Source organism: Nipponia nippon, unplaced genomic scaffold (genome assembly GCF_047370975.1).
Source record: "Nipponia nippon isolate SJK-2023a ecotype South Korea unplaced genomic scaffold, ASM4737097v1 scaffold_8, whole genome shotgun sequence".
NCBI lineage: Eukaryota > Metazoa > Chordata > Aves > Pelecaniformes > Threskiornithidae > Nipponia > Nipponia nippon.
The window spans coordinates 49,845,334-49,872,485 of record NW_028262402.1 but is presented as its reverse complement, the minus strand read 5'-3'; the positions used below and the strand labels follow the sequence as shown (position 1 = coordinate 49,872,485).

General features: G+C 41.2%; 2 protein-coding genes across 11 annotated transcripts in view; one reads left to right on the top strand and one right to left on the bottom strand.

Moving 5' to 3' along the window:
• The window catches only part of POLK (DNA polymerase kappa), a 35,699-nt gene extending 30,943 nt beyond the window's left edge, over window positions 1-4,756 (bottom strand). For 4 of the 7 annotated variants that reach the window (XR_015701050.1, XM_087742215.1, XM_087742219.1 and 1 more), the window contains exon 1: window positions 4,621-4,756. The gene's annotated coding sequence lies outside the window, so the exon portion shown is untranslated. The other 3 variants (XM_087742216.1, XM_087742218.1, XM_087742217.1) reach the window with 3 other exon arrangements.
• An 83-nt stretch (window positions 4,757-4,839) lies between these two features.
• The window catches only part of CERT1 (ceramide transporter 1), an 80,545-nt gene continuing 58,232 nt past the window's right edge, over window positions 4,840-27,152 (top strand). For all 4 annotated transcript variants that reach the window (XM_087742572.1, XM_087742573.1, XM_087742571.1 and 1 more), the window contains exons 1-2: window positions 4,840-5,309; window positions 9,006-9,140. In XM_087742572.1, coding sequence (XP_087598698.1) covers window positions 5,214-5,309; window positions 9,006-9,140 — 231 coding nt within the window. In that variant the 5' untranslated portion in view covers window positions 4,840-5,213. The remainder of the gene's footprint in view (window positions 5,310-9,005; window positions 9,141-27,152) is intronic.

Here is a 27,152-nt window from a genome sequence, read left to right as displayed (position 1 = left end):
CCTTGATACAGAAATTCATGTACCAATAGTCAGGCCACTTGAACAATGGGTTTCCCACAAATGCATTGCTTTATTTCTTAAATTTCTAAGACAAGAACAAACGTACATTCAACAAACTAGGAAAATTCAATCTGCTAGAATATTTTTAACATTTCTGGTATTTAAAAGGTTACACTACAAACTCCAATAGTGCATTTGATTTCATACTACTTGATTCATTACTTGGATAAGGATTTTATCCCCAAACAGTAACATTACATTACATACTTTCCAACAAGAAGTGGACCTGTCTTTTCTGAGTATTCATTTTGCAAGGAGACATTCTGGCTGATGAGATCAAATTTAACAAACTCCTTAGCTCTCATTTCCTTGTAAAAACATGCTCCTCCGATAATGATTTAAGTATCAGCTGCTCTAAAGTCTCTCCTTCTCAGCAGGATAAACCACCAACAAACAAAGACACATTCATGCAAGCACATCAGACTGTCCTTCTGAACTATCTGCTCAATTCTTTTCAGCCACAGGGGGTTTGATATTTACTAGAGCCCTGGTTTCTGAATAGCCCTGAGAAGAGGACTGCTGTCAGTTTTAATCCTGTATTGATTTACAAGAAAAGAACTGGCAGGAGGAACTGCACAACAGCGTTATTAGCATTTAACATACACAGTGTTAACCACCTAGGTTCCCTACTAGTGCATTCAGAACTGCTACTGTTTCACTATTCTGTCTCTCACAATATATAGTAAAATCTAGTTCCCTAGAAAACAGAATCTTCTAAGAAAGATCTTAAGCATTTTTACAAATGTGATAAGCCAAGGTACATGATAAATTAATACTGAACAGAAAACCAGGCCAGGATTCGCAGAAGTGAAAATTCCAAGTGCCCAAGCTGACACAGCTGAATGGCACTATTTTTCAAGTAGCAGCTGACTCAGCATTTTAAAAAAACATGGATCCCATATAAGCACCTAGAATTAGCCTTCAAAAAACAAAGACATAGAATTATGTCTTTTCTGAACTCACTGGCTTTAAGATATAGCAAATTACAAGCAATTCAATCCTTTTAAAAAGTAAATAATTCACACTGCAATGTAAACAGATAATAGAGGCTGCTTCTGACAGTGCCCAAAATTAAATGTCAAAATATGTATTTTACACCATTCATCAAACTGTTTGAATAATTCTTTACTTATGTGAAGAGCAGCACAAGTGAAACAAGTGGAATACTTATCCCCTATTAATATTCTGCAGGTAAGATGCAGTACAATTCTGCTGTAAATCCTGCTTTCAGCTTCTGTGTCTAAAAAAAACTTATGTCTTTAAAACATCATAGTTTATTCAAAGTGCAAAGAACTGTGGTATCTTCTTCTGTTTCTATTCAGCATTTTACAAGACCTTTTAAACGGAAAGATTTATCTCAAGTTTCTAACCAAGTTTTCCTAGTACTTCTAGATTACTGAAAACAAATGTTTTAGCAGTTTAATCCATAAAGAAAATAATGAAGGAACTGAACTATTATTAACAACATTCATCAGTAAAAACTACACCAGAAGCAGTGTAGTTATCTGCAACCTCATTTCTACAGATATGTTTATTGCCAATATATTAATAAATAGCAGTAATCTTCTGTTTATTTTTTTACTTAGAAGAAAAACCTTAAGACAGTGATACACAGAGATCACAATTATTTTAGAAAAAAATTCTCTGAATCATTTATATCTCAGAGCCTATACTATTAGGCAATATGCTGTGGCATAAACAAAGCTCCTTCAAGGATCCTCTTAAGAAAAATAGTCTTAAATTTAAGAACAAACATAACCATGAGCATGAACATAGTAGAAAATGTTTATACACTAGTAATGAATGTGTTTTAATAACATAAAATGAACATGCTAAACCAGAAGGTACAATAGTGGAAATAAGAGATATAAAAAGGGACAAGAAAAAGATTTATGAAGTTACCCACCTTATGATGTTTATGACTGATATCTTTAGAAGTAAAGCTTAAAAACCCATTTTTATATTACAAGTAGTATATCAGCAATACAGAACAACAGTATCTGTTCCACTATTCTAAGAAAGGTGATGACTATTTCCAGTTAAAACAATGATTTGTAAACTTCTCGCAATCTCTAAGACACCAGAAGGTGTACAGATTTAGTATTGGGGCTTGCAATGAAAGAACAAACACAGCAATGAAGTGCAAAATAAAGGTCTAGTGGAAAAGGCATAGAAGGAGGTAGAGAGGAGTGAGTGGTCTACATCAGTGTATCAGCTCGATCATCGCCATTTCCCACATTTTGGTTTGCATCGCAGATTGGTCTTGGAGCAGGCAAACCAGATTCCTTTCAAACTAAACTAAACTGGAAGTCTGTGCTTTCAGAGCACACCTGATGCATTACAATTGCTAATGCGGTGCCCTCCATGGGACCAGACTAGTGCTAGTCGGAAGCTCTTAAAGCATATATAAGATGAACTTAAGGTCCTCAGCACCAAATCTTTCCTTTACAAATCTGCTCCCACTGCACCACATTCTTTCTAATGCAGATATGGCCTGATCTCATTAAGAGTAATGGACAGCAAGTTATATATGAAAAAGATGGTCAGACCATTACAAAGAGGAGTTAATTTACATAAGGTATTCACAATCCCAATACACCTTTCGGAAGAACATAAGCTGGTGACATTGTGGAAAAAGTAAGACACGTTAGAAGGATGTGGCAGATGTAAAAAAAAAAAATCTAGTCAGTACAGACAAAGCATTATATGAAAAATTGAAAAGGCAAACCTTTTAGTACCCAGTATTTACTCATTTGAAGGTTGGTTATAAAATATTAGCTAGAATTAATAATTAAGCAAATATTCTCTCTAACAGGGATGAATGTTTGTTAAAGAACAACCAGAAAGAACATCTACCCATGGCATTTTGATTTTTTAACAACAGTTTGAGTCAGTCTATATTCGGGGGGGGGAGAAAAAAAAAAAAGAGTAACTTCTGGAACTGGGTGAATAGTCCTAGACCGAAAGCATGACAGCACATCGCTATGTAGTACTGCTGGCAGTATATCACTGCCACTGACAAAAGGATTTGCTCACACATGTCTCTTCACCTCCTGCTCTCAATCAGGATAGAGAAAGAAGTTCATTCAGAGTTTAACAGGGAAAACACTACTGGCTTTACAGGTGATATCACTTAATTTCATCAATATACTGCACAGAAGAACTATAAATTATTCTCATACGTATCAATATATACAAAACTCAGCCACTCTGTTTGCTTAACAGATGCGGTACACTGCAACAGACACTGAGAAAAAATAACTTGCTTGGTTTCTTTCCAAACAGCTGGTGAATCAAAGAACATAGTTTCTCAATGCTTTATATAGTAGAAAATCATCTAAAATAGCATCCACAGTAGACTCATATAAAAATTTTTCTGTGCCTTCCAGTGATTACACAAGTATTAAGATGTCTGTGACTGTTCTTTATTTCTAATTGTTTAGGACAATGACGCTGCTTTACCAATCACTCTCAGTGCTGCATTCATTGTAAATATCTTTATACCACGGACTTTGAGCCGGTACTAATGTTATTTAGCTTTTAGCTGCTACATATCTAGAGAATGCATCTGTGTCAATATTAAGAGTACTTTCAAAAAAATAATAAACCCAATATAACATGGGAAAATTACACAACGATTTGTCATAAGGAGGAAGTCAGAGAAAATACAATTGCACGGCATTGCTCTTGAGATATAACCAGAAGTGTGTGTTCCAAAACTGAAGTTTCCTCAACCAACACTATTTAACACACTTTTTTTTTTTTTTTTCAAGAAATCACGAGAAAGGAGAGGAGCCAGCACAAATCTCAAGTCCTTCCCAACCCACTACATCTGGTCATAAATTGTGAAGTGACACGTTCAACTGCTTTTTTTTTTCCTCCTTTCTGCAAATATTTCTCCACCCATAAATATCGGCGAGTACACATATCTCAGACGTAAGTCTGAAGGAAAAAATTATCGTTTCCTTCCCTAAACTGCGACAATATTAACAAATAAAAGACAGGACACCGCTACCTCGCAGCTGAGGCAGGCTGCTGACCGCCACTTGCGCTCTGCTCCTCACATGCCTGCGGGCACAGCAACCTGAAGCGGAACGAAAGCGGGCGGCTCCGCGGCGCCCCGCCGGCCGGGAAGGAGCGGGCTGCCGAGCCCGCCCGCGGCCGCAGAGCGCGGCCACTGGCCACGCCGCCACCCGCCGGCCTCGGCGGCCTCCGCGGCCCCGGCGAGCGGCGCGGGTGCCCGCCAGCCCCGCGCGGGCGACAGAGACCCGTTCCCTGCGGCCGGACGGCCCGCCCTCCCCTCCCGCCTCAGCCGGGAGCCGGCAGCACCACCCGCCCCTTCCTGCGGCCTCCGCAGCCACCATTTTTGTTAAGGGGAAGGTTTGGCGCTCACTCCCGAGTCCCGCCGGTTTGAGGCAAGGAAGACGAGGCCACATCTCTCACACTAGAGCAAGCGGGGCTGGAGGGACGCTTCGCCTCGCTCAAGAAAGAGCCCTCCTTTACCCCACAAAAAATAAAGCAAACACCGCCCCAAGCAGCGCCGGGAGCGGAGTTCCCCACCTCACCGGCGGCAGGGAGGCGAAACCCTCCGGTAGCGCCCCAAAAACGACGGAACCAAGATGGCAGCCGCCTGCCGCCGGGAGTGAGACGGCTGCCGCGGCGGACTACACCTCCCGGCACGCCGCGCGGCGCCAGCGAGCCTCAGGAACTACCCTTCCCGAGAGGCAACGGCGGCGGGACCGGTGGGGCTGGGAGGGCGGGCGTGGGGCGGAGCCGGCAAATAGTGGCACAGAGCGCCCGCCTGGCGTAAGATGGCGGCGGCCGGAGCGGCGGGGCTGTAAGCGGAGTGCGCAGCAGGCGGACGCGCGCTCGCCCCTCCTCCCCTCGCCACCCCTATGTTGTGGCTCCTGCCGCGGGCCGGGGCCGCGGAGCTGCCGTGAGGGGGACGCCCGTGCCTGGGCGCTGGCCGGTCGCTGGCAGGGGCGGGCGGCGCTGGTAGCACCCGCGGGCAAGGAGCGGTGCCGCTCAGGTAGCGCCTGCCGTTCCCGTCCCTTCGGGAGGAGGAGGAGGAGGAGGAGGAGGCGGCTGAGGCGGCTGTGGGCGGGGCCGCTCCGGCTCTTCCCTGCTCGGCGGTGGCTGCGGCTCGGGTCTCCATGTCGGACAACCAGAGCTGGAATTCCTCCGGCTCCGAGGAGGACCCCGAGACCGAGCTCGGGCTGCCCGCTGAGCTCTGCGGGGTGCTCAGCAAGGTAAGCCGCCTCTCCCCCTCCCCGCAGTCCGCTTCCCGCGGCCTCTCGCTTCCCCGCTCCGGCCTTCCCCTACCGCTACGCGGCTGGCCGAGAGCTGTCAGCCACGTCCGCCTGCCTCCTGCCGGCTCCGGAGGATAAGGCCGAGGCGCTCAGCGCCGGTGGAGGGCTGGGGGGGGGTGGGCCGGGAGGCTCCGCGGGAGGCGCTGGCGCGGCCGGGGCAGCCGCCACCTGACGGTGGGGAGCCTGCCAGGGAGCCGCTGCGCCTCCCGGCGCCGGCCGCCCGCGCCCCCTCCCTGAGCCGCGGGCACCGGCACATCCCCGCCGCCGGGCCCCCGCCTCTGCGCAGCTGCCGCCCGCCCCTCCCCAGCCCGGGAGGAAGCCCTTCCTCGGGGGAGAGCCGCTGGCGTCGCTTCAGCCCGGCCGGGCGCCGGGGGGCGGTGTCGTTGCCGCCCGGCGCCGGAGTCCCTGCTGCCCCTCGCCCCGAGCCCGCTGGCTGCCCGGCGTGAGGCTCCGGGGAGGCGGCCGGGTGCGCCGGGGGAAGGCGTCTCCCCCGCGCCTCAGGCTCCTGGCCGGAGCCGGCGGCGGGCCCGGTGCGGGCTGGGGCCGCGGCACCCCGCTCCCCTCCCCGGAGATCCCGAAGGCAGGCGCAGCCCGCGGTTGCTCCCCAGGAGCGGGCACCGGCAGAGGAGCGGCACAGCCCTGTTTAGTCCAAGTATCAAAACAGGGCAATAAAATACTCCTGCAGCAAGAGATGCTGGAGGTGAAATGGCCCTAAAGCTTGTTTCGCCTTTTAAAAATAAACACAATTTTTTGCTCTTTTGTCACTGAAAATAAGATGACTTCCAAGCGTGTGTCAGATGATACTGGGAAATTTTATTTTTAGGAGTACTTTGAAGTTGCATTACTAAGTTTGAACGCAGATTTTTTTTTTTATTACAGAAAGAACCTTCAGAATAATGTTGAAATATCTTTAGAGTTAAAGTACTTGAATTGAATTTTTTTCCTGCCTTACACGATGAGGCTGGACACAAGCCAGCATAGGAGGCACAGGTCACAGGATACAGAGATCATTAGGCCGCTCTGGATGCTGAGAAAACAGCCATTAAGGGGCTAGCACTCTGCTTTTTGTGAGGGACTCGGTGAACTTCCAGGCTGACAATGTTTCTAACCCCAGAGATGAGAGGAACGGTTAGGAGAAAAGAAGGGTCTCAGCTTTGATTTGTAAGGTCTTGTCATCTCATAGTGGATGGGGGAGGGAGAGGATGAGACGAATGTGAGATGCTACAGCAGTTAAAATGTGAGGTTTTGGTTTAATGTAGTTTTATTGAGGTTTTTTCCATTGCAAAGTTTTCCTTTGATTAAATGCTTCCATCATTGGAAACTGTGATATTTGTCAGATGTAATTGATTTTTATGTTGGCAAATTAAATCCCTTATTAAGTCCAGGTGTTGTTTCTTACTGGCATAGCAGGTGAAGCCATGGTTTCTGACATTCTGTAGCTTACGTATGGCTAACTTCTTATTTTTCTGGATGATTACGCTGAGTGTAGCTAACAGTGCCTTTCCTGTGAGAACACGGGATGTAATCTGAATAGTCAAGTATGGTGAAACCTGTTGCAGTGAATATGCTTGAGGGATAAGTTTACCTTTTGCTAGTTAATGCCTCAGTAATACCTGAGACTAATTAAAATGACATGGTAGCATACCAAACTTTCTACTAAGGAAATGTCTATTTTTCATAACTTGTTGTGTATAGTTAAATTCTAAAGCGATAAAAGTAGGCTGCACTTCTCTCTGTGCTTAGTAGTGTTTCAGTTGTTCTGCCCTTCAGTAAAGAGAGAAGCTTTGAAGGAAATGGAGTAATTTGATGAAAGAAGCTTATTAGAAGTACATCCTGCTGGTCTCTTTAAATGTTTCAGAACTCTAGGCTTTTTTCCATTGTATTTACTGCTAAAAATGTTAAGGTGGATATGAAGAAAGAACTTCAATGTGGAATAGTCTTTCTTGAAGCACAAGAATCTAGATGCTTGTAAAAACAGTGGTCTTGTCTTTGCCAAAACCTTGTGCCCACCCAGTATACTTTAAGGAGTCTCTTAATTCATGGCATGTTTTGATTGCAACAGCAAGCATTGATTGCAACAGCAAATGCAAGATTCAATGCTATATTTGCCTCACTTAACTTTGTCAAAGAAGGAAAGTTGCTTTCTTCCCTGTCCCTTGCTCTTTTGCCCAAGATAACTTTGAACTCTGCCTTTCACATCTGGGAGGAGTTGGGAATATGAGAGACAGGAAATAATATACCTCTGTGACTGCTTGTGCTACCAGTTCGTGTACTAAGCACAGCCGAGGCTTTCTTTAAGAAATACTGAACTTAGCAACTTCATGTATTATGAGATCGAAAAGGGCTTTATCTTTGGAGAGCAAATCAAGGTCTTGCCTACACTTGAAAATTGTTAGGAATTTCTCAGCCATATAATTTGTTTTCCTTAGACCTCTTCTTGTTATTACTGGAGTTAACATAGAGTTAACTAGAGTTAACATATGGGACATGTATTAACTCATATGTGTAGTATAATGTGGAAACAAGCTTGTTAGTTGGCTTTCTTCCCCCCCTTATTTCTCTGACCATGACAATTCTTTGACAAAAAGCTCTGAGAAATGCTTGCATGATAAAATTATTTTTGATGCTTTTGTTTCCATTTTTATCTAATTTGTAATTTTTGCACTTTGATTGAAGACCAAGCATCGGTGGATAGTCAAAGTTACAGAACAGTCCTGATGCTCTATCAGTGTCATATGATTCTACAAAGTGCGGTTGGGTAGATGTTGCAAATATGAGATAAATAACCAGAATTTTTAGACACTACTTACTAGCTCTCTGTAGGGTGAATCCAGGACTTGTTCCTGGAATATCAGTTTCATTCCGTGTGTGAATGTGGAGTCCCTAGAAAAATCTGAATAACAAAAGGATGATTGGATGTCTCCTGATAAGCAAGTATCTTCTTAATGAGAAAATGGTGAGGAATTAAAACCTGGAGCAATATCTATGGGAAATATTAAATTGGTGGAGAACTGATTACTCTAGGCACTACAATAGTTATATACTGTACCGTGGGGTAATGGCATGTTTGTATTTATGTGAAGAGAACTAGATACTTTAGTAAAATCATTTTTGTAGAAATTAACTTCTATATAAAATAAATTACTTCATGTTCCACTTAAGTTTGGCTTTTGGTCTAACTCCAGATTTTAAATCAGGTGGCTAAACTCACCCTAGTGATTAATGTTTGGTGTTTTCCCCCTCCCCCACTTTCCTCAATATGTGTCATCAGTATGTTTATTACCTTGATTTTAACTGGCCTTGGCAATGCAGTTGCAGTCAAGACATCTGTTATCATAGAATGTCCTGAGTTGGAAGGGACCACAAGGATAATCGAGTCCAACTCCTGTCCCTACAATCCTGTCCCTGTTATCTTTATCACCTTGTTCATTTGAAACAGCTGGATTTTAGTACCGTTAAGAGTTTGTAAAATTATTTTAGGAGCTCTGAGCAGAATAAAGTTCTCAATTGGGAAGAACTTTTAAAAATAAGTTGCTTTTTTCCTCCTTGTGCTTGAAAGCCTGAGAAATATCAGCCACACTGTCTTTTATTGCTATTTTTCTATTAGCTGATCTTTGGAATTTTTTTTTTTTGCAGTGGACCAACTACATTCATGGGTGGCAGGATCGATGGGTAGTTCTGAAAAGCAACACACTCAGTTATTGCAAGTCTGAAGATGAAACAGAGTTTGGCTGCAGAGGGTCTATCTGTCTGAGCAAGGCTGTGATTACAGTAAGTGCTATTTCATTACTGCCATCTTGTCATGTTTTGGGATGTTACATATTTGTAGGCTAATGTTTGGTGAAAGCAAACATGGGTATGGCAAATTCTATTAGGTCATCTATTATGCAAGTTAGTGGTACCAGTGGAACACTGTGGAGCGGGGCAAGGAGTTCCTATTAAGAAAACAAGCTGTTCTCATTTGCAGCTGCAGTAAGCAGCTTTTCATCTCTTGTGTTAGCGGTTTCTGTGGGCAGGGATACAGTTTGCCTCTGGAGGCTGCAAAGTCTTTCCAGGGGTTCGCCTAAGACCCTGGACCAGCTTCCCAAAGGAGGTACCATCTGTCACAGTCTTTACGCTTTGCACTAGAGAGACAGGGTAGTAGTTCTTTGACTGTACCTTCTGAACATGATGCTGTAGAACAATTCCAAAATAAAATGTTCTAGCACATGCTTCCTCCTCCGAAGAAGTTAGTGTGTTGCTGTTTTTGTCTAATGCTACAAAATCTGGTATTGCACTGGTAGGAATAAAGAGCCTGTGTATAAATGAAATCTCATAAAGATGAATTGGCCTTAGAAGATGAAGAAAAATATCTGCTTTTTGTGTCTTTCAGAATTATGATAAATAAAGCATGCTGTAGCTTTTCTATGTTACTGTTAAATAGTCTGGTTAATGTGATTTAGGGAAAAAACAGCTGGACTTCTGCGTTCCTAGAGTAGTAGTGTTACATCTTACTATTTATGTTCTTATTCCACCAAATGTGTGTTTTTCAAACTGAATTAAGGGTGACAAATGAGAAGGTTTTTTTCTTACTAATATTCAGCTTACAAATAGAATTTTATTAAACACATCTTGGTTTGGAAAAAAAAAGACTGGATTGATTATGTGAACTGTATGCATTTTTGGAAAAAAGCTTGTAAAGAAAAAGCAGGTTTTTACATTTAGATGTCTGACAGGTATTGCAGTCATGTAAAAATTAAAACAGATCACCTCATTTATTTTAAAACTTTTTTAAACTGCTTAAACTTTTAAAACTTGCTCAAGATCTGACTTACTCAGGAATATATGGTGCATGGCAGTCTCTAGGAATGCTGACTTACGTGTACTTTTGGCAGTCTGTAGTAGTACCAGCCTCTGATCAGGACTTCCAAAAAGGTCTCAAGTTCACTAGCAAGAGGCTTAACATGCCAGACAGAGACAGGAAGGTAGTGGCAAGGAGGTAGGCCAAGGGACATCTGGAAGTATGCTGTACAGCACATATTAGCAGCCTGAATTCCAGTTGTGGTGGTGGAGTGAGAGATTATAGGGATGCTGCTATTGCTGCTGGAATGTTTTGATACATTGCGCTTTGTGAAGGGAAGTTGGCGAGCTTATCTTCTGACTACGAAGTGTGTAACACTGGAACTTCTTACAGATAGCTTTTTTCCTCTTCTATCTGGCACTTGTTACATCTGGTAACTTGGAGCTGAATCGTATTTTTTTAGTTCTAGAGCTTCTTGAATACATTGAGAAAGAAACTACAGAGTTGGAGAAAATAAAAAGTGGGTACAGTTCTAAAAGCTGACATTTTAGTTGTTCCATTTTCATTCAGGCTCGTGCTTTGTGAATGGTATTTGACAGTTTAATTGCTTGATTGTGGTTTGATATGGCATCTCTGAAACCTAGTAAACTCTAATTATTTCTAGCTGCAGTTAAAGTGATTGTTGTGTAAGTATTAGAGGTTCAGGAATACTATTGGATCATTTCATGTCTCTAGGATATAGAAATTTACTTTTGAAACTGTCATGTGATTATTCTATCTCTTATGTTTCAGAAGTCATTGTTCTAAGCTAGAGTTTTAGCATGAGTGCTTCTGGTTCGATAGTAGTTTGGTAGCAAACAGAATACTTTTTTTAAAACATATGTTTTCAATAGAAAATTAATTGTGCTCAAAGATAAATGGTTAAAATATTTCTCCTGAGGTACATAGTTAATCTCTACTTTCATGTCCTTGTAATGTCTTACTAACTATAAGTGTACTAGCATGTATTTAAATGCAAAGGAGAACACCAACAGTTGATAAAATAAATGTTGAGGTGATAATGTGTGAAAACTACTTTTGCTATCAGTGGAACTTACTCTTCATTGTATGTCTTGTGATTACTTTGGTAGAGAAGAGAAGTCAGGGTTCCTACTGGTTTGATGTTCAGTAGCACTGATTCCATGTCGTTGGGATCTTAATCTTGAATATTTTTCAACAGCCTTTCACTGTACTTTAAGTTTAGTTTTCCTTGATCTTGCTGATCCAGAGTCAGGCATAGTAACTACTTATCTCCTAACCTGGTATATTTCTGTAAGTTTTCCTTCAGTACAAAGCAGGACATGAGTGGTGTGAGATGGTGTTGACAGCTGTAAGGTTTCCTTGTAGGAAAGGGTGATTGGATTTTCATGAAGCTTTCTTTTAGGCACTCAGATTAGGTATACACATTTAGATTCAACAGGCAATGTAATGATTTTCTGTGTGTAATTAATGCTACTAGTAGTATAGAATGTCCATGTTTTGTTGATGTATAAGCATAAATTTGGAAAGCTGCTGACACTGAGTAGTCTTACTGTACTTTAAGCAATGAAGATCAGCCTAATGATAAGTCATAGCATCAACTGAGATGTGAATGTTGTATTCAGAAAGCCACAATTGCTTCTGCTCTTGTTTTTATCATTCCTATCACATTGGGCAGAGATTGATAGACACATAATTCTACAGGGATATTTTGAGACACTTGTCTCTCCCCTCTTTATTTAATGAGAGGAAGACTTGTTAAATTAGCTTGTTAAAAATAGCTTCTTCAGGTATTTCAAATGTAGAATTATAATGTCATCCCTCCAAAACAGGTAGGTTCCTGTGACGATAGTCTTTAATTGAATGAAAAAGATGGGGTCTGGTTGGACTACTTGCTATATTAACCACTGGGACTGAAAAGAGCTGATTTTTCTGGAATAGAGGACTAAAGAATGAATTTTTATTTTATACTCACTGGATTATATCAAGTAACGAAGTGTTAAGAAGTGGCCATATGAATTAAGTTACAGGGGAGGACAATGAAAGTCAATACATGATGCTAACTGAGTTGCTTTTAGCCAGATAAGGAGAAGCACCTCAAAGGTGTTTAATTGATTTATAACAGGGTGGGGGCTTGAACTCAAGTTAAAAGTTCTGCTATGTGTTCAAGGGATGAGAGGAAATTATGGATATTATAAAAAAGTTCATTATAAAAAGTGCAGATTTAAGCTTTGTTATATTAGTCTAGCCTGGATATCCTAAATTACTGCTGTAGTTGGTTGTCAAAGCCAGATGGCGTTTATTAAGGATACCCTTCATCACCGTGAAGTTTTGTAGTTCTTTCATTCCTAAAGTGAAACTTTCAATGGGGACTTCTGTGTACATGATCAGGAGTGGATGTTGATGGCAGTCCTGTTGTCGTGGATTCGTGGGATTCAGCTTTGGAGTTGGAAGGTCTAGGGTCTGTCATTAAAAGAAGAAACAGAAGTGCTTTGTACAGCTAGAAGTCCAACTTGCATGCAGACTGGCCTTTCAGCTTGTACAGTCTTCACCTTGATTACTGTGTCTGTTCTGATAGTGCCATTGCTGCTTTTGTACAGAGTGACTTGTAGTAACTCATGCAGTCACAGTGTGATATATCAAGAGTAACGTGGTATGCATAGAATACCTTAAGCTGGAAGGGAACTCTTGAGGTCATCTGCTGTCCCCCCCCCCCGACTTCAGGCAGTCTCACAGAAAGGCCAGCACTAATTTAATCCTCGTGGTAATTTGTATTAATAGATTTTCAAACCTGTTTACAGACTCTTAACAACAAAGTGTTTCTCTCATGAGTTCTAGGGGTTTTCTGGAAAGGATTTGGCTGGTCAGGATAGCTCTTCTGCATGGATCCATACGGAGGATCTTGAAAAATGCTTGGGGGAATGTCATGGTTGATAAATTTTAAGAATGCTCAAAGTCAGCCATGTGTGAACTTTGTGTTTTTTGTCACTAGAGGTGACTGCCTGTACAGGAAGAGTTCCAAAAGCTTATGTTCCAACTTCACCTTCAGCTTTTCTTCCAATAGGATTCATACTTGCCATGTCATTTTAATCCAGTGGTTGGTCTTTATCTTCCTTTCTGTATATATTACTGATGTAGGAAAACCTCTTAATTTCTAATTTGGTAGCTTAAATGCAATGCAATAACTGTGATGCCATGATTTTCTTCGTTTTGGTTATACTGTGATGATGCATATTTATGTCAAAATCTTAATGGAAACATGCTGTTGGTTATTAGTCTTTTAAGAACATTTTGTTGTTATTGTGTTATAAAGAGGCATTTAGACAGTTCTGTGGAAATGCCTGGACCAGGATTGAGCAATAAATTCAGTTTGCATAGTGGAGCTATTTTCAGTTATCTACGTTTGGTTTTTTTTTTCCAGAAACAGTAATTAGAAAGCAGTGTTGCTTAAGGAAGGCAGTAATGATATTTTATGTTAATATACAAGTTGCAAGCCATTCGCCTACAGAATGGACTTCTGAAGGGGTGGATTTCTTGAGTATCTATTGTGTATATCTGGAGCTCAGGACAGGCAAGAAGATAGAAAACTGAAGTCTGCCTGAGACACATTAGTGAATTGTCTTAGCTTTTTTTTTCTAAATAACAATAAATTGCTGTTGTGAAGAACTTAATAAATATTCATGTTATAAATTAGGGCTGATATAAACATGAGTTAGTTCCAGTTTACAAAACGAACAAGACCACTGTACATGAAAGAGCTGAACTGGCAGTTTCCAATTTTAAGCTTCTCATTTCCTTACACATAGTCTGAAGAAAGAATGAGATGGTTCTGTCCAGTAATCAGCCACTAATAATAAAAAACTTGCCCCACTTTTTAAAGATATGGTTAATTCCTCACTCTAGTGGTATTTCTAGTTTATTTATAGTATGATGCTGGCCACCATTAATAATTGGGCACTTGTGAGGGGAAGTACAGATTGACAAGTTAACAGGCGATGCTTCATGCATTTGTCAATTTAAACAGATACAGAAGCTTCCTATGAGAGCTTTTTTCATGGAAGCTTTAAACTCTACAAATATTTAAGTTTTAGAATAAAGGTGTGTATTTTTAATTGAAGGAAATGTCAGCGCTAGACAAATATTCTTAGTAGTATTGTTTAAAACACTTTTAGCATGAAGAACCACGTCTGCAAAATAGAGTTTCAAAAATTTACGTTGACGTTAACAGTAAGTTGGTGTGTTTCTTCTGAATTTTAGAAAATGTGAAATGTAACAGTATTCAGAAGCAGTTGGAGTGGTAGTGTATAGAAATGGACCCACTTGGAGGACTAATGTGGGTAAACTTTGGATTTGCTTTTTTCTAGCTGCTGCTCTGAACTTTGATCTTGCTAACAGACCTGCTTGTGATAAAAGAAGAATGATGTAATTGCAGCTTTTATTTGCTGATAGGTTTGATTCAGTCTGTTGCTAGTTAAGTTGAATGGGAACTGACAGCTTTTAGTTGGTGAAAGCTTTTATTAAAGAAATTAAACTATAAATCCATGCCCTGGGTAGAAATACCATAGCAGTAAATTTGTAATAATTGCTAATTGCATTGGAAAATATTGTTTCCAACTGTCTGAGGTTGGAAGACAATCCATTTTAGTATGAAGTGATGAGCATTTAATTAAATAATTAATCTTCCGTAATTTGATAAAGTGCTTTCTCAGCCTTAATTGCTACTAAAAAGATGACCTGAGTAAACGAAGACATAGCCTACAAGCCCTAACTAGATAGGGGTTTATTTAGGACACATGGCAATTAGTACTTTTAGACTTTGGTGTGTGCCTTAAATAATCAAGTAGCTAAATCCAGACTGGTGGTGGGAGAGAAATCTGAATGGATATTCTAGACAGAGGCAAGTGTGGTCAGGAATGGTTACTCATATGTGAAAGGCCCGAGGTGATTGTATTCTGGATAGGAAAATGCCAAAGAGCAACAAGAGACTGAGGGAGAGAAAGGGAGTTGCTGTGTAGGAGATAATGACAGTGGGCTGGTGCCGGTGCAGCAGGCAGAAGTTGCTTGGAACATGGGATTCTCCTGGACAATTATTTTTAGCATTCACATCCTCTGTACAAATTTGTATATGTCTTTGAGTTATCTGAACCAGCAATGGGTGGGTTGATGTTCAGAGTGAAAATGTCAGAACGTTGCCCTGTATTTATCAAGGTGCTATAGAGTGCTGATATCCTTGGCAAACCAAAAGCAATATTTGGCAGGGTGGAGAAATAGAAGATTTCTTTCTTAGTATGTATTAAGGAAATTAAGTCAGAAGTAGAGAAATATGTATCCAGATCAGCTCAGGTGAGGCTGTTCTTATTATGATGAAGAATTACATAATGATTAAGATGTGAAAAAAATCAGTAATGTGTATTAACCAAATATTTTAGGATTACTTAATATTGCTGAAGCTTTAGTACTTGAATATAATCATGTGTTACTACACACTTGAAATAAGGGCTGTAATCCAACAGTACTTCTGTCAACTTTTTATTATCAATTAGAATATTATTCCCCCACTTGACTTTTTTTTTATTAAGAGCATTAATTAAGTTTTAACAGTGTTCATGATTTGACATCCACTTCAGGATCATAATTCCTGCCCATGGTTTATATTGAAGTATTTTCATGCCGTGGAGCATTGGAGTATTTCTCATGGATGCTGTACCAAGCCTTAACTAATTCCAGTGTTTGCATTTGGTGTTAAAGCTATGATTTTATACCTTAGCAATTTTTTCTGTGGTATTTGAAATCGTTATTCTTGCTCAATCTGAATTTCTGTGCATCTTCATAAGATTGATTTATAGTTGATTTATTGTTCATGGATACAGTTGGTTCATATGTCAACCCCCTCCGGGGTTGTGGTGTTGCTCAACAGTCCTGCGAGGCAACCTGCTGTTGATTATCTGATCTGTCTTGTGATAGCCATTAATGACATTTTTAACGTCTCTATTGAGGATTTGTACAATACCAGACCTCATTTTCTGATATGCATTCCTAGAATGCCAAGGAAAAAGGTCAGAATACTCTTTTTTTTTTTATCTACTAATATGCAGCTGCACCAGGCCATCTCCTGTTTTGCCATCTCCTGAAGTTGCTAACTTACCAGCCTTTTGCTTCTGTTCATATGCTCACAGATGACTAGGAGTGTTGTTTCTGCTTCTCCCAGTTCATCTTTTTGCCTCCTCCTTTAGGGATACGCTTCAGTTCCTGCTTTTGCCATGTTCCTCGTGAATTCTAATGAATGTGGATTAGATCAAATATTCTGGCCAACTTCAGCCGCTTCTTAGTCTGTTTGGTGTGTCTTTCCACTCCATTGAAGTCCACCATTCCTCAGGGAAGAGGACCGGTTGGAAGAGAATTTGCTACCCCATGTTTCCAGGCACTTAACCCAGATTGTATTGTGACTGGTGTCTAATATATTCTTAAAGCTTTTTAAGTTGCTCTCTTTTAAGGAGAAAAGTTGCTCTTTTTCTTAAGGTCTCTTTTTATATAGATATATATGTACACAGATATAATTATCAAGGAATAATTATCAAGGAGTTAGAGATAGCTGTGATGGGAGAGTTTAGACTGACAGGTCAATTTTAAACTTCAGAATGAAAGCTTTTAGGTTGCCATTCATTAGCAGCATGCCTTGTGCTTATAATTAGTTCTTACACATTGTTAATTATCACTATACATCAGTTCTTTACACACTAACCATTATCATTATGTATTCAAAGCAGTCAGTCTTATATCTGACTTCTATCCTGAATTAGCTGCAAGTATGCAGTACCATGTAGCCAGTACCATATAGCTAGCCTGATACCTTTGTTCTTCATGGTCCTAGTTGCTGAGGTCAAGGTGACCTGACTGAAGAGCTCTTCAATAAGGGGTGGGGGGAGGTGGATGACAGGACAGGGACAGAATTGAAGTAGGCATCTTCTGCCAACCTGTCGTCCATCCGTGTTTTTTGTCGTCCCCCCCCCCCCCCCAATTTAGGGTCTTTTATAACCATATTTTATAAACGATTGAGACTTCTGGTCCTGGACTACATGTGGTGTGATGCTGGGGAGGTGTTACTTTCCCAGGCTGCAGCAGGTGCCTTGCCCTATTGCTCAGCTGTTTGGCTTTTTTCCTTTGTGTAGCTGCTGCTACTTAGAGTAAAAACAGCCTTCCCAGCTCTGGAGGTTGCACTCTTTCACTGACCAGTAATGAGTTGTTTATGGTTCTGGGGCCTCTGCTTTTAGTCTCTGCCCATATTTTGAAGGCCTTTTTATCTCATGCTTAAATTGTAAGTCATACAAGAGACACCAGGTACCAAGGTCTAGTTCACAGAGCCAGTTTTCATAACAGGTTGATAATGAGCCTTACAGATCAGGACTGGGGCTTTGCATAGTTAGCATAAGGCCTGTTACTAGTAATGTTAATACTGCACTTACAGAAATGCTTACACAGTTGTACTGTATTAAGTTGCTTATGTTTGGATTCAAACCAAGCTAATCATAAGTCTTAGTGAGCTACTTTCACAGGTACAGCAGGCCTCTGCTTTAGCTGTAGCTCCACTGCTTTCATAGGATGGGAACTCTCTGTTCCCATTGCTGTGAGTCTAAGTCCAGAGTGCTCTACTCTCTCTGCCAGCTCAATGTAGTGCTGCAAAGCATGGCTTTTCTCTTAGAAAAAGAGTATCTTTCCTGGGTGTTGCCTTGTGGTTTTCTTGTGAAATCCATATTGTACTGTTGCTGCTAGTGTATATACAGCTTTTGGGTCTTCCATGGCACACATCAGTACATAGTATGACATACAGCAAAGCTAATCAATACACAAGTAGTGATTTTAGGGATGCGGCAGTGTGTGTGATTCCTGCTCCTATATTTGACTATCCTATAAAAATAAACTTTTAAAAAAGTGGCATGTGGGGTTCCTGCGTTCTCTAAAGTTGATACAAGGTTGCCTTGCTTCCTGCCTGATTAATAACTATCTTCTTGCTGTATATGATGGGATTCCTAATGAGTTTAACTTGGTCAGTTCTAAGCTGACGTTTTTCCAGGATTTTTTTTTTTCCATGGCTGATGGTCAGTGGCTAATGCAAATATTTTGCTCCTAATGGATACCTGAGAAGAAGCATACAGATTTTTCTGTATGGGACTCAGTTCTCTGGTTCGGTTCCCACCAAAGCAACAACATGCATACTTCCATTTCCAGTATCTCATATACTGGAGTCATTAACTGATAGCTCTAATGGGAAGCTGTTAGACTTGAGTAAAGTTTAGGATTCTTCAGACTGTATTCAAACAGGACAGGCCCATTAGTTATATCCTGATTTGTCACAGTGTGTATCGAAATCTGTTGATACCCCATCACTGATCTGTGGAGCTCTTACATAGGGTATCCACAGACACTAGTAGATCCCTCTAGGCAATGGCTGTATGGACATGCTGTTGTACAACTATTTCAGTCTTGCCCTCATTTCTTCTAGTAACACATTGCCATTCCATGTCTTTGACCAAAGTTTGGCTGGTATTTCAAGTGCGTATTTGTTATACTCCAGATCTTGCTATTACAAGTCATTGGTTTTTCAGTAGGCAGTTGGGAATGGCATGTGTCAGAGGTGTGTCTACATATAAACCAATACAGTATGACCTGATACTACATAGTAATTCCACATTATTAACATGGAAATAATTGGATAAAATATTAATTAACAAGTTGGGTACTGTAGGACTGTAAGATAGTTGATTCCCCACAAACAATCTAAAAATTATTTTTATATGCTCACTCCTGCATCTGAACCTCTTTGCTGGGTGTGCAGAAAACCAGATTGACCAGATTTGCTCTTGAGAACTGTAGGTTTCGTATTTTAAATGTGGTTTCCCTGCTAAAGTAACACATAGAATATGTGCTTGGTCCAGACTTAAAAAGGCGATTCTCAGATGAGAGACCTTTGCAATGGATTAACCAAGCTAATTTTAAAGTTTGTATAGCATGCTAACAAGCTAATACTAAATTCTACTTAGCATTCTTCTGCTTTTATGGGTACAGTGGGCTCTCTACTTGCCCACAAAAACCCTTGCAAAATTAATGACTTTATTTAGTAACTTTAATGTTTATATTCCCAAAACCAAGTGTTTTCAAAAATAACTCATAGAGACAAAAGGATCTTGATGGACTTTTATAATTGCAGTGGGTGTACATGGCAAGGGTGAGGGCTGCCAGGCGGCGACAGCCATGGCTGGTTCCAGCCGACTCCAGTGGACCTGCCACAGGGCACAGCTGAGCCCCTCAGCCACCCTGGTGACACCTCGAGGCGAACGTAGTTAAAGGGCAAAAATGCTGCTCAGCAGTGGGTGAAAAAGAGAGGAGTGAGGGAAAAGTGTGAGAAACAGCCCTGCAAACACCGAGGTGAGAGGAGGAGGAGGGGGAGGAGGCGCTCCAGGCGCAGAGCAGAGAGGAGAGCACTACACAGCAGGCATTTCCCTGCGGCCTGTGGAGAGGACCACACCAGACCAGATGGCCACACTGCAGCCTGTGGAGGACCCTACCATACTAGCTGGATATGCCCTGAAGGAGGCTGCAGCCTGTGGAGAGCCCATGCTGGGGCAGGTTTATCCTGAAGGACTGCAGCCATGGAAAAGATCCATGCTGTAGCAGGGGAGGAGTGTGAGGAAGGAACGTCAGAGTTAAAGCATTATCAACTGACCGCAGCCCTCATTCCCCATCCCCCTGTGCCTGTGTTTTTAGTTTTGTCTTTGTTTCTCACCATCCAACTCTAACAGGCAATAAATTCAATTAATTTTCATGAAGTCAAGTCTGTTTTGCCCATGATGGCAGTAGGTAAGTGATCTCCCTGTCTTTATCTTGACCCATGAGCTTTTCATCTTATTTTCTCCCCCTGTACAGCTGAGGAGGGGGAGTGAGAGAGCAGCTGGGTGGGTGTCTGGCAGCCAGCCAGGGCCAAGCCACTGCAGTTATCTAGCAAGTCATTATAGACATAGCTTGTGATTAATGTACTTGTTTGAAAAAATAAGAAGAGACAAGGATTGTTCCTAAGCAGAGGGAGGATTTTGCTGTGTGTACACAAACTTTGGGAAGGGAAGAAATCTCTAAAGTAAAATACACTGATGATGCTTATTCAGAGGAAACAATGTCAAGGAAGGATACAAGGAGGAGTAGACCATTTGGAATAGAAGTGTTCAGGCTGTATTCTGAAAAATGAGCAGTGACTCCAGAAAGAAATACGTGAACTTGACTAAATACTTCTCTTTAGTATTTAATGGGGCACAAAAGACCATATTTTTAGACCTATCTTGTCTGATCAAATTCTTAGCAAGCATAGTATTCATTGGTAAAACACATTTTGATTCAGCTGATTAGGGGTTTTTTCCATTGATGATGTTAAGTACTAATCACCATACAGAATACAACTTTAAAATCATCTTTGTGGTACTTCATTTCACTATCTTTTCTGTTCAGTGGTTTTCAGAAGTTCACGGGTTTTCAGCCATTTTAAATTTTGTCGGAAGGGGACATAATTCCTCTACAGTTTGCATCTGTCATGAATTAAATGCTTTAGAAAAAATTAAGATGTGCACTTTTTGAAACTTGGCTGAGGTTTTTCTCATGCTATTTTTTTTAGCTGAATAATCACAGTCTTTGCCAATTCCAGACTGGTTTTACATGGGATCTGAAATGCAGTTTTCATCTGTACGTTTAAAAGTAATTCCTTCAATCATACAGCACATCTTAAAGTAAACTTTTTATCTTTGGTTTTTGTTAACACCTCAACAGAAGTATATATAGAAAGCGTTCATATAACTTTCCCTTCCTGACATCAGATAAGTTCTTTTTTTATTTGTTCCCACTGTCAAAATACACACTTCGGTGTTCGGCTCGCTTCTCAATAACTGCAATGTCTTTCTTATTTTGATACATGCTGCTTACTGAAAATGGTGAAGAGATTTTTTTTTTTTAATTTGATCTTACTACCTGTTATGTTACATTGCTTTCAGTGGCGTCCCCTTTTTCTATTGCTTCAGATAAGCTACTTTTTAAGGTCCTCAGCGTCATATTTCTATAGCTCATCAAATAAGATGTTACACCTTCTCTCTGTCTGACATGCAATAGTGGTTTTGTCCATTGCTTCCTAAAATATCAAATACACATCTCTCCCTTTGTCCAGTTTGCTGCTGCCTGTTGTGAGGAGGTTCCTTGCTCGTGTGTGAACACGGTCCTCTTTTGAACTTCTGTCTGTTTCAAAAGTAATGCCATGTTATAAATGCAGTTTAGCGTATTCTGATAATTGCTTGCCCCCCTCTATCCTTTCTTGTCCTATACATATTATCCTGGAATGATCTTCTGGATTTCCTGTTGGAAACTAGAGAGGATAGAGGGGGTTTTGGCATTTGAGTGAATACATCCAGGTTCAGAACCTATTGAATGACCTATGAGAACGTATAGGCAGATCTCTAGATCTTGTTACGTGGTAACTGCTCTGAACTCCTTTTTTTGTGGAGGAAGTGGTAGTTTGTTCAGGTACTGTGTAACTGGAGGATTTCAGGATGTTGCAGAATGGTGCAGAAGGGACACTTTTTCCTGAATTCCATGGGGATGGTGGAAAAACTAATCCACAAACCAGTGGATAAATTGTACCTTGTGTTGTAGGAAAGTGACACCATTCACTTGGGAAAAGGCTATGTATTCAGCTCTGTTGAGGTGGCAAACACTGGTTATGATAGCCTGACTTGTATCTCATTTTCCAGGGTGTAACTTTGCATGTCTACTTTTATAAGAAGTATTTAAGTTGCAGTTGGTGGAGGCTGGTATCTTTAAAAGATTTTTCAGGCTTGTGAATGTGAAGATGCTTGCAGATAGACATCAGAGTTGCAAAGTGGTATTCTGATACTGTCCCATCAGATGAATCAACAGACAAAATGCACTAACTCATATTCTGAGTGGAGGAGAAGTGATCTTGAGGTGGTTTGTCACTATGCACATCCTATTTGAAAAAAAAAAGTAAGCATGTACAGCATCTGCATCAGTGGGATATATGCAAAACACTTTACATTTTTATAGGAAGAATAAACTTGTGCTAAGTGAGTTTTACTTGTAGAAGGCATTTTTTGTTTTTTAAAAGCTGAGAATTAGCATTTTTAATAGCTTTAGGTGTTCTGATATGAGGCATGTAAGTTTAGGCCATTTTTTAAGAAAAACCTTTTGGTTTGATTACAGAAATTTTAATTTTCTCAATTTTCAGTTAAATACCTTCTGACTGACACCATCCTCAAGCCTACTTGGAAAAAAAGAATGAGATGTTCTGTTAACTTGCTTTGAGCTGCACTAAGAGAAGGGGGGGGGGGGAAAACACCAGGTTTCATGTTTTACCTTAAAGCTAGTACTGAAGTCTTTGCTAAAGATTGGAAGCTAACTGATCATCAGAGGAATTCAGATCATTTAAGGTTTTTCCCGGAAGAGAATTTTGTGGAACCTAATTAAGTAAACCAAAAGGCATCATTTTACAAAATGCCTTTTCTAAAGCAATGATTTCTCACAATTTTGCAATGATTTCATTAGAGGGAATAAAACAGGTAGTACTTAATATTCGCCTTCATTGTAAATTTACCTTTTTATGAATATAGTTCTCTTACAAAACTTTATGGCTGTGATAACTCAGTCCACAGAAAAGTAAATAATATGGTGTTCCAGCAGGACTAATTAGAGGGTTTTGGAATCTGGCTTAAATGTGACTGGAATTTAGAAATTCAAGAATTGTATTCAGCAGCTGAACAGGTTTTCACATTTAGCCATAGTCAAAATCAATGTGCAGCTGTACTAAATTTTTTGTAATCTTGTATGGAAAAAATACTGGCATCACAAAAAACAATAAAAACCTGTGTCAAAGCTTCAGGGATAAATAGCTTTGTACTGCTGAATTAGGTAAGGACAGTTAATATACATTCAGTTAATATATGTTATTGTAGCGTATAATTGGTGTATTTGTAAACTGCAGTCATCTTCATAGCAGTATATGGTATTGTTTTCTTAATAACTGCAAACTGGTGGAGCTAGGCTAGATAACAGCCTCTGTCACGTTTATGCTAGTGACATTTATGTCAGAGAGAACTAAAGAATGGTGGTTCTCATTTTTTTGTAGGCCTCTATTGTTTGTCTTGCATCCTAGTGCCCCACTTGGTATTTTCTTAATATGAAAAACCTTCACAATTTTAAAATAAGTTAACCGTAGATAAGTTTTAGTTCTAAAATGGGAATAGCAGCACAAGCACATTTCAATAGTTGTGGTGTGCAGACTTGAGTTGGATCTACTATGAACTGCCCCAGCTTTCCTCTGTAGGGAAAAGAAGAAATACCATTTAGAGTAGTGGGAGAGTAAGCAAAAGTTTCTATGTTCAAGTTAGGGTTTTTTTCCCATGCAGTACTCTTGAAGGTTATGAAGTATACAAAAACACTTAAGCTTCTGTGTGTGATTTGCCTTAAGCACTTGAACTGGTATTTTTCAAGCAGATACTGCTCTGAAGCTTGTTTCATGAATACCTCAGGCTTCAGAGCTGTACAGCAGGAAGGGTTTTGTGGCAATGCAGTCAGCTATGACTCATGAGACCTGAGCTGGCTATGGACTTCCTCAGTAACTGTAGCCAAGTAAATGTTTCTTCATGTAAACCGTTTTTGCTTGTTTAGAATTTAAGAGCTAGTGGTGGTTTTATACAGAGAGAAGTGGGACACTTGAATACTTGCAATTGCCTTTATTTCAGCAGGTTTCTCAGCAGGTGTCTCGGAAGAAAGCTTAGGAGACATACAGAAAGGGTGTTTGGGCATGCTGGAGGCCTGTTTCTTGCAGCATATCCTTGCATGGAATTGTGATTTAGCTGTTTGTGTGTGTTTGGTGTTTTTTAAATGCTGGCTTTAGAAGGAGCACTTGGCGCACACGCAGTCTGCCCAGCTCACCTTTGAAAATGCTGTAAAGGTTTTCAGGTGCTCCCACTCAGTGTCATGTCAGTCTGGGTTTTGTCCCCCAGTGCCCTCTCAATTTACGTATGTATGCTGCTAGAAGCTGCTGTGGGGTGGGGATGTTAGGTAGGAGCAGCTGAAGTTCTCTGACTTGCTTTAAGTCCTGAGGGTAGACAGTGAATTCCTACTTGCTTCCTGCTTCTCAACATGGCTAAAACATTCCTCTTTTTTTGCCTTATCTTGGTTGTGAAAGGGCAGTAGGACATATCCTGGCCTGAGCACAGGTCCTTAGCTTGTTACAGATGAAAATCCCTATTTATCCTCCAACATCTTGTCAGGTGGCTGGCTAAGAACTGTGCTGTTTTATAATCGCTTCTGAGCATGAGGAGGGAAGTGAACACTAGGCTAGAAAGAGTGAACCTTGGAGAGGGCATCTAAATGAAGGGAGTAGAGATATACAGGAAGAAAGTGAAGGGAGGAGAGATGGAAAAACTTCCAGCAAGTGTAAGGAGGGGCTCAAACTAATCAGAGGACAATAAAGGACAGACCTGAGAAGTCGGGAATAACACTTTGTGGTCTCTGCTAGATGCAGCTACAGAAAACAATAAAAGCCATTATAGCAAGAGGGAAACCAAGGAGGTTTGTCTATAGCTCAGTGGGGAGGAGAATGTAACAGATGATACCCAAAAGCTACATACTGAAGTATGCCAAGTTATCAATGAAGATGAAGTGTGAACTCATTCCTGCTTGAGAAGAGGGTTAATTGACAACAACTTGATTTGTTCTGTGTTAAGAAAAGAAGAGGTTACATGTGATTCAGGTGTTTTATTTGGTCTTGATAAAATGTGTATTAGAGAACTTGCCTTTCATATTCAGTTAATTCAGGATTCTTATGGTGGAGCCTGTCTTTAAAAGAAAAAAAAGCAGAGGAAAAGGGGGGGGAATAATGGGTCTGATTTCAGTTGCCAAAAAATATAGGCAATTAATAAGTACTATAAGATGGTAAATAGTTAACATGCATCTGTAAAGAGAAAATCATGTACCACCTGCCTAACTTCCTTTTGAATCAGTATTTAGTGTTAGTGGATATTTCTTATGTTTAAGCAAGTTGTCTAACACAACCACCTTACCAGCTGACTTTTTTGGAACTGCATGAAACTGCACAGTGAGCTGAGTATGACCCCAGACCTGATTTTTCTGATGGCCTAGTCTCTTAACTCTAGGTAATGCAGAAGTGTGCATGTAGTGAGTGGCCTGGAAAAGTGTTTAAAGGTTTTAGCTAGACCGCAAGGAAAACATTTCCCTTCCCTGTCTTAGCAACAAGGCATAGATTTTTCAAATATATTAAGAGTTGTTACGCAAAGAAAGAGAATACAGAAACCTGCCTTTGAAAAGGGCAGAGGTGATGGTCTTAAATCCCATTAGAAGATGTTTAGATTAGAGATGGTGGGGGCAGGGAAGCAAGGATGGTTGTGAACGGGAGTAAGTTGTGTATGGAAGTGTGGAATCAGTAGTACTGCAAGCTTTCAGAATGAATTTTGGCAAGTCTTTCTCACTTCGCAGCATGTAATTGCTTTTAACTCCTCCCAAAGGGCTTCAGAGAGAGAGATGGAGCAGAGGAATGCTGTCATGGCAGGAAATTATCTTATTGGCTCTTGTCTCAGGCTATGATCTTATCAGCACCACAGAGATGTGGTGCGATGGCTCCTATGACTGGACTGTTGGAATGGAAGGGTACAGGCTCTTTAGGAAGAGCCTCCAGGCCACCCGACCAGGAAGACTGTGCAGATGAGGCCCTTTATAGACAGATAGGAGTAGCCTCACATTCATGAGCCCCGGTCCTCATGGGGGACTTCAACTACCCTGACGTCTGTTGGAGGGACAACACAGCAGGGTATAAGCAATCCAGGAGGTTCCTGGAATGCGTTGATGATAACTTCCTTCTCCAAGTGATAGAGGAGCCAACGAGGAGAGGTGCTATGCTGGACCTTGCTCTCACTAACAAGGAGGGGCTGGTGGGAATGTGAAGCTCAAGGGCAGCCTTGGCTACAGTGACCATGAAATAGTGGAATTCAAGATCCTTAGGGCACGGAGGAGGGTGCACAGCAAGCTCACTGCCCTGGACTTCAGGAGACCAGACTTTGGCCTCTTCAGGGATCTGCTCAGTAGAGTACATGGGATGAAGCCCTGGAGGGAAGAGGGGCCCAAGAAAGGTGGTTAATATTCAAGGATCACCACCTCCAAGCTCAGGAGCAATGCATCCCAACAAAGAGGAAGTCGGGCAGAAACACCAGGAGGCCTGCATGGATGAACAAGGAACCCCTGGACAAACTCAAGCTCAAAAAGGAAGCCTACAGAGGGTGGAAGCAAGGACAGGTAGCCTGGGAGGAATACAGAGAAATTGTTCGAGCAGTCAAGGATTAGGTTAGGAAAGCTAAAGCCCCAATAGAATTAAATCTGGCCGGGGATGTCAAGGGCAACAAGAAAAGCTTCTGTAGGTATGTCAATGATAAAAGGAAGACTAGGGAAAACATGGGTCCTCTCCAGAAGGAAATGGGAGACCTGGTTACCTGGGATATAAGGCTGAGGTACTCAATGACTTTTTTTGCTTCAGTCTTCATCAGCAAGCGCTCTAGCCACACCACCAAAGTCACAGAATGTAAAGGCAAGGAGTAGGAGAATGAAGAACTGCTCACTGTAGGAGATGATCTGGTTCAAGACCATCTAAGGAACCTGAAGGTGCACAAGTCCATGGGATGTAATGAGATGCATCCATGGGTCCTGAGGGAACTGGCAATTGAAGTTGCTAAGCCACTACCTATCATATTTGAGAAGTCGTGGCAATCTGGTGAAGTTCCCACTGACTGGAAAAGGGGAAATATAACCCCCATTTTTAAAAAGGGAAAAAAGGAAGACCTGGGGAACTACAGGCCAGTCAGCCTCACGTCTGTGTCTGGCAAGATCATGGGGCAGATTCTCCCGGAAACTACGCTAAGGCACAT